Genomic DNA, 7,705 nt, shown 5'->3' with positions numbered 1-7,705 from the left:
TTTTTTTTGAAGGAGAGTCTCACTCTGTCACCCAGGCTGGAGTGCAGTGGTGCGATCTCTGCTCACTGCAGCCTCTGCCTCCCGGGTTCAAAGTGATTCTCGTGCCTCAGCCTCCCCAGCAGCTGGGATTACAGGTGCGTGTCACCGCGCCCAGCTAATTTGTGTACTTTGAGTAGAGACGGGGTTTCACCGTGTTGGCCAGGCTGGTCTCCAACTACTGACCTCAGGTGATCTACCCGCCTCGGCCTCTCAAAGTGCTGGCATTACAGGTGTGAGCCACCACGCCCGGCCCAGATCACTTTAAAGTGTATCATATTTTGGGGCTACTGAGGAGACAGCTCAACTGCACCTGTTCTTTGATTTCTTCCCCATGTTCAGGAAATCCTCAGCTATTCTAGCCCTCAGCTCAAATTCCTTCTTCCCTTTAGTGATACAAAATCTGAATTCCCCAGGGGAGAATGTGTGCCTTGAAATAGAGTGTCAAGAGCGCTGCAAGAATTCCTCAGCTCATATTCACAATCGCCGAAAGGGGGAACCACCCAATGTCTATGGATTGATGACCAGATAAACCAACTGTGGTCCATCCGGTCCATGGAATATTGCTCAGCCACAAAAAGGGAGGCAGCACTGACACACGCTACAGCTCGGATGAGCCTGGAAAATGTTATGTGAAAGAAACCAGCCACAAAATGCCGCATATTGAATGATTATTCCATTTACATGGAACACCCAGAACAGGCACTTACATGGGGACCCTCAGTGCTAGGAAGGACATTCCTGACCTCAAGGCAAGCTGGGCAGGAAGGTGTGAACTGCACCTGAAGTGCCTCCTAAGCCACATTCTCTTTTTTTCCATAGCCTTGTTCTCCTACCTTCAAATTCTAAACCGTTTGAGGACGGAATGACATATTTTAGAGACTCTTCTCTGAAAACTTGCCCCACCCTAGGCCTGGGTGAAGGGCAGCCATGTTTTCACCACGTGCCAAGTTCCCTTCTGCCACCCCTGCCCCAGCCACAGGTTACTGGCTCAGGGGTGGACACCGGCCTCAGAGACAGCTCATCCACTGGTTGGTGATCTGGGCTTAAAGAATGGCTAGACCAGGGGTGATGGTGGTGGGGGCTGGGCTGGGAGGCCCCAAAGCTTAGGGATGAGGAGGTCAGATTTAACTTATACAATCCATGAGGCAGGAGAGAGAACCAGAAAAAGAAGCTAAACAACAGGCCTGTGGACCCATAAAAGCCAGAGTGACCAACTTTTACCCTAGCTTTTCCCAGACTCAGGGAGGCCTGGTCCTGCCCTTGGCTGTGCCTGATTAACTGCCACAGCCTTACAACACCCCTCCCTTCCACCTTTACTTAGCCAGTTTAAGTAGATTTTCTGTGCCTTACAGTGAAACAGCCTTGACGAACTTAATAGGAACCAAAATGTCGAAAAACAGTGCATGAAGGTCCTTGTTGTATTTGGGAGGAGAGGAGAATTATTACACAATTTTGGACTTTGTTTGAAAAATGTGTAAAGTATTTTAAAAACTGAAGGAGTCCCATTACAAGAAAAGAGTAAATATAAATTTTTAAGCTTCGTAGCAAGCAGAGAAAAAAAAGGAGCTATCTAAAAGAGAAGTAATATGAAAACCTGTCCATTCAACTGCAAATACAAAAGAGGAAAAGCAAAGCGAAGTCAAAATATAAATATTAGAAATAAATCCAAACAGATCAGCAATCACAGTAACTAAGTGGATTATACCTATTAAAAGACAGATGATAAAATTATACTTTTAAAAACTTTAATGAGGCTGGGAGCAATGGCTCAGGCCTATAATCCCTGCACTTTGGGAGGCTGAGGTGGGTGGATCATCTGAGGTCATGAGTTCGAGACCAGCCTGGCCATCATAGTGAAACCCCATCTCTACTAAAAATACAAAAATTAGCCAAGTGTGGTGGCAGGCACCTGTAATCCCAGCTACTCGGGAGGCTGAGGCAGGAGAATCACTTGAGCCCAGGAGGCGGAGTTTGCAGTGAGCTGGGATCGCACCACTGCACTCTAGCCTGGGTGACAGAATGAGACTCCATCTCAGAAAAACAAAAATTAACGATATGTTAAAAGACACACTTAAAATCTATCAGCAAGTTTGAAAATAATGGGATGGAGAGAAAGTTACGCTCTGTGCTCTAGACTGAATGTCTGTGTCTCCTCCAGATTCATATTTGAAATCCTAGTCCCCAATGTGATGATTAGTCATGATTAGGTCATGAAGGTAGAACCTTCAGGAATGGGGTTAGTGCCCTTGCAGAAGAGGCCCCAGTGAGCTCCCTCACCTTTTTACCATGAAGGGATAAAGATACACTTCCGCTGTGTGACACAGTGAAAAGACAGCAGTCTATGGGACAGAAGGTGGGCCTTCCCCAGACACTGAATCTGCCAACACCTCGACCTAGGACTTCCCAGCCTTCAGGACTGTGAGTAATGGGTTTCCGTTGTTTATAAGCTATCCAGTCTATGGGATGTTATTATAGCAGCCCAAATGGACTAAGACACTGTACAAGTATAAGCCCAAGGAAGACTGGAGGTAGCAATGTTAATATCATTAAAAGTGGAATTTCAGCTAAATGGCACTAATAAGGCTAAAGAAAGATAGCACATTTTAAATGTTAGGGTTTATTTCTTTCGTTCTTTTCCCTTTCTCTCTTTCCCTTTATGCTCATTTGTCTCTGGTTAGAGATTTGGCAGTTGGCTTCACCTGGCTTTGGAACAGCATTGCGGGCTCCTGCTCCCTGGGGAAAGAGGGCATCCTTAACGCCCCGGGAAGCCTGCCTTCCACTCGCAGCTTATCCCAATGTTTGTGCTCCTATTTCTCTGGTCACTGCTATGTGTTTGCAGCAGAGGAAGTAAGATAAGATGCAGCCAGTTGCCCCCTCTGCACTCTCTGTCACACTCATCACCTTCCTAAACAAAATGTTCCCAAATGACCTTCGGCTATTCCTTCCTTCCTCAATTGCCCTCTCATTTCATCCCTCCCGCAAAACCCACCATCAAACCCACTTCCCTAGTGCTGCCACTAAGAACATTTCAAAGAATATCTTTTAAGCTCTGAAATCAAGTTTCAAAGACAGACCCAGGCAAGGTAGCATTGTTAGAATAAATGGGTGGTCAGTCATTTGGATGTGGGAGTCTATGTGTGAGGGTCTAAACACGAACTGAGGCCGGACGCAGGGGCTCATGTTTATAATCCCAACACTTTGGGAGGCTGAGGCTGGTGGATTGCTTGAGCAAATAATAAAAATTTAAAAAATAAAATGGGGCTGGGCGCAGTGGCTCATGCCTGTAATCTCAGCACTTTGAGAGGCCACATGGGTGGATCACCTGAGGTCAGGAGTTTGATACCAGCCTGGCCAACATGATGAAACCCTGTCTCTACTAAATATACAAAAATTCGCCACGTGTGGTAGCGGGTGCCTGCAATCCCAGCTACGTGGGGGGCTGAGGGAGGAGAATCGCTTGAATCCTGGAAGTGGAGGTTGCAGTGAGCTGTGATTGCACCATTGCACTCCAGCCTAGGTGACAGGGCGAGACTCCATCTCAGAAAAAAAGAAAAAAGTAATGGGGTGTGCACACACACAACTAAACAAATTGCATCACTTCATAATCACATCTAAGATATCTGAGGAGAAAAAAGAAGAGGCTTCTATGTCCTATTGCAATATCAAGGGAAACTGAGGCACCTGGAAATGCCTCTCTACCTGGAATTCTTGCCAGAAAGGGCCCACATTTCCTGCCTCTCCCGCCATCTAGGTGATGCAGCTCCAGCTCCAGGCAGAGGGATACGTTCTGGGAGCTGCTGGGGGGGTATGTGTCTGAGCGATGGGAGCTGGGCTCCACCTCGCCGAGCCCTTGTCCTCCACGAACCCTTGACAGGAGACAAATCCAGGGCTCACCTGTAAGATCCAGAGAGGACGAATCTCCAGTCTGAGATGATGAACTTCTCCCGGATTTGGCCAGCGAATTTCCTGCCTGACTTGGCACAATACACCTCTCCTTCTACACTCCGGATGGAAATGTTCTGTTGGAGGGAATGTCAAGGTGTCACTTCCTAATTCTGTTTGTAGAGATATATTTGGGCTTTAGGCTGGATGTTTGTGTTCCCCTTACCCCCATTCTGTGTTGAAACCTAATCCCCAGGGTGATGGTACTAGAAGGTGGGGCCTTTGGGAGGAGATTAGGTCGTGAAGGTGGAGCTCTCATGAATGGGATGAGTGCCTTATAAAGGAAGCCTAGAGAGCTCCCTCACTCCTTCTGCCATGTGAGGACACAGCAAGAAGACAGCCATGTATAGGCCAGGAAGTGGCCTTCACCAGATGCCGAATCTGCCAGAACATTGATCTTGGAGTTCCCAGCCTCTAGAACCATAGGAATAAATTTCTGTTGTTATAAGCCACCAGTCTATGGAATTCTGTTATAGCAGCTGTGGTGGACTAAGACAATTTGTGTAGGAAAATGTCTGGTAGAATGTTCATCAAGATGAAAATGTGTTATCTCTGGTTGGTGGGATTCTGGACCATGTTAGTATTTTCCTTGGGCTGAATTGTCTAAATTGTCTTCATTGTCCTGGCATTAGCTGGCAAAAACAAAACAAAACAAAAACAAAAACAAAACAAAAAAAGGAAGAGGGTAGAATTCAAATAAGGCAGCAAATAAAAGAAAAGCAACGGCCTGATGCCTGTGGAGCCCCGAATCTAGGCCCCCATGAGCCACAGGTGGCCTGGCAGTTACTTGGAGGCAAGCCCAGCCCTGTCTTGTAAGTGGCTTGACCTGAGTCCCTGACTGCAAGCTGTTCAGAGGGAAGGCTGGGTGCAGCCAGAGGAGGTGGTTTTGTGGAGGCAGCAATAGACCCTGTATTGTCTTAAGCAAAGGTGAGTCTGCAATCCTACCATAGCTGTATTTATCCCTTGTCTTCCCTGTAGCACCTGCTGCTCCCGGCCTAGGGCTGGAAGGCTGGAGAAATGGAAGGCAGGTAAAGTGTGGGAGCCTCAAGGTTAAGGCTGAGGGAGGTGGAGTACTGTCTGCATTCCTCAAAAGACTGCTGGTAGCTCGCCAGGCTCTGGGAAGGGCAGTCCTGCCTCTAGCCACTTCCCCTGGGTTTCTCCATAGCTCTGTGAGATCTTGAGAGGAGTGACACCATTGTCCTATGGTGAGCAGAGTACTGTCAGGTGTGGCCAGTATAGGCCATGAAAGCAAGGCCAGTTCTGACGCTCCTGACCTGTTTCAATGGCCTGGTGCCAAGGAGGTGTGATCCACGTCAAGCCAAACAGACCCCAAGTCAGAGGTCCCAAGGCCTATGGCAGCAGGAGGCAGCACTGCACTCAGCTGCATCCGTGCATAGGAGGAGGGAGGGAGGGAGGAGGCCTCATTCTTATCTGGGAGGTTCTCCCAGAGGACAGAACCTCTCTTGCCTGAGCTAGAGGAGACTGATCGAAGGAACTCTGAGGGCCACCCATCAGCTGCTCAGCCGGGCCTACTCATGAAAGCTATGGGTGGTGTTCACATTTGAATTAGTTGTCCTCAAATTTGTGTGATGAATTGAACCCTTATCTCTGGGTTTCTTTTCTCTTTGCCAGGAGAGGGAAGTACCGGGTTCAGTTAAGTCCAAGAGGATCAATGTTTTGTTGGGGCCAGGGAGTTCTGAACGTATCCCACAGACCCTGGAGGTTGCCTGCCCTGTGAGATGCAGCCCCTGGGCTTCCCCAGCTGAGAGGAGAACAGGAGTACATGGCAGAGATGCTGCTTACTAGATACCCATGACCCTTTACATTTCCTAGCATCCGTGCATCTGGGTAAGGTCAATGGGTTATAAGAGAAAGCGATGAAAATCTCTTCCAGGTCAGGTCCTGGAAACATTCTGCAGAGTCCTCCAGCCTTTCCCTGTCATGGCTCTTTCCCTGTCATGGCTATCTTAGAGGCCATGTATTTCTCAGGATGTAGCTACAAGATGGAGGAGGGCCATCTGACCTACATAGGAGTTTGTTTGAGCAAGAAATGAACCTTTATTGTGTTAAGCTGTTAGCACAAGATGGGGACATTTGTTACTACGGCATAGACTATCCTGTCTGGACTAATATGAGTACCCTTAGGACTCTCATCGGGGCCCCTACCTTGAGGTGACTGTCAGAGATCTGGACTTTGTCACACATCTCCTGGAAGAGCTTCACACCTCCCTGGTCCAGGAGCACACAAACGAACACCCCACGCTTGTTGGCTGCCTCTAGAATGTCACAGAAGATCTCCACATCCGTGAACACATCCATCAGGATGACCAGGACCTGGGCCAGAGCAGAGGGCTCAGTTACCAGAAAAGTCAGGGCCAGGTGCTAACTGGTTTCACCCAAACTGCCTGAGTCCCAGTGGGCCTGGGAGAGCTGTTCCCACTGGGCTAGAGGGGAGAGGATAGGGATAGAGTGGGTCTGACAGGGCAGGATTGATGGAACGAAAAGGAAGAGCTGGAGTAGAGGCCCCTGCCCCTGTCCTGATACCACCTCTCCAGCCCTACCACCTATCTGTGGGCCCCTGTGCCCACTGTGGGAGTGGGGAGTGCTGAGGAGGAAGGGAAAAGGCTAGACAGAGAAGGAGAGCAGAGAAGAACAAGAAGCAGCATCTCAGCGGGTTCCAGGAGAGGAATAAAGTTAAGGTCATGGATTCTCAGCCACTTGGAGCTGGAGGGCACACTATGGCCACTGATTTTCAAATGCTATAAGCGGTGGAATCCTCACCTCAAATAAAATCCCATGTAGAGGCATCGTATATAAACGCCTAGAGCAAGCTGCTCCCCGGGAGATGGAGAAGGGAGTGACGCTCTACCCACAGCTACTGTATCATCTGTCACAGTAGAAACTGGGGAGGAGAGTCCTAGATATTCAGCGAGCAGGAGAAACATCTGGGTTCCTCCTGCCAAGCATTCATTCCCCCTTCTTCTGCCAACAGCATCCCAGCCTGATTTAAGGAATTGCCTCTCCTCCACAATCAATGTGGTTTGGATGGGTCTATTGCCATCCCTTGATTGGATATGGGGAGACCACATGACCAGGGCTAGACCAATGGGAGAATTGCCTCTCCTGTTGGCCACAGAGATTGGTCCAGAGGTGGTCACACGAATAGGTCACATGATCTAAGTTATTCTAATGAGAGTCAGCCCAGGACTTTAGCTGGGACTCCTAGGAAAGGGGGTGTTCTTTCTACAAGGTTGCTTTGCTGGCATTTTATAAGCAATGACTGCTGGCAACCATTTTGCTACCTCTTGGGGAGAGCCTGCCTGACAATGAAGCCAGCCCTGGAGAAAGCATCCAGGAGGTAGAAACAGAGTACGAGCAGTGTCATTTGGACACCTGGTTCCAGCCATGCCTGAGACCAGTGCCACCCTTGTCTTTTCCACTGTGGATGTCAGTGAATGTTTCTCTTCTTCTTAAGCTTGTTTGGGTTTACTCTCTGTCACCCAATCATGAGTCCTTTCTAATACCTTGTGATACATTGACAAGCAGCTTATTAGGCAGTCATTAAAAGTGTTAATTACTGCCGGGCGCTGTGGCTCACGCCTGTGGAGGCCAAGGCGGGTGGATCATTTGAGGTCTGGAGTTTGAGACCAGTCTGACCAACATAGTGAAGCCTCGTCTCTACTAAAAATACAAAAAAAAAAAAAAAAAAAAAAAAAAAAAAAAA

The 7,705-nt window shown here is 48.4% G+C and overlaps 1 protein-coding gene across 4 annotated transcripts in view; it reads right to left on the bottom strand.

Annotated features, from left to right (window-relative positions):
• Nucleotides 1-7,705, bottom strand: part of FAM83A (family with sequence similarity 83 member A) — a 35,141-nt gene that overhangs the window by 17,127 nt on the left and 10,309 nt on the right. For 3 of the 4 annotated variants that reach the window (XM_023224481.1, XM_023224495.2, XM_023224472.1), the window contains 2 exons: nucleotides 6,148-6,315; nucleotides 3,934-4,058 (listed from right to left, as the gene is read on the bottom strand). In XM_023224481.1, the coding sequence (XP_023080249.1) occupies nucleotides 3,934-4,058; nucleotides 6,148-6,315 (293 nt within the window). The remainder of the gene's footprint in view (nucleotides 1-3,933; nucleotides 4,059-6,147; nucleotides 6,316-7,705) is intronic. The other variant, XM_023224486.2, reaches the window with a different exon arrangement.

The sequence above is a fragment of the Piliocolobus tephrosceles genome, chromosome 7, assembly GCF_002776525.5.
Source record: "Piliocolobus tephrosceles isolate RC106 chromosome 7, ASM277652v3, whole genome shotgun sequence".
Classification (NCBI taxonomy): Eukaryota; Metazoa; Chordata; class Mammalia; order Primates; family Cercopithecidae; genus Piliocolobus; species Piliocolobus tephrosceles.
This window is presented reverse-complemented; position numbering and strand designations above follow the sequence as displayed.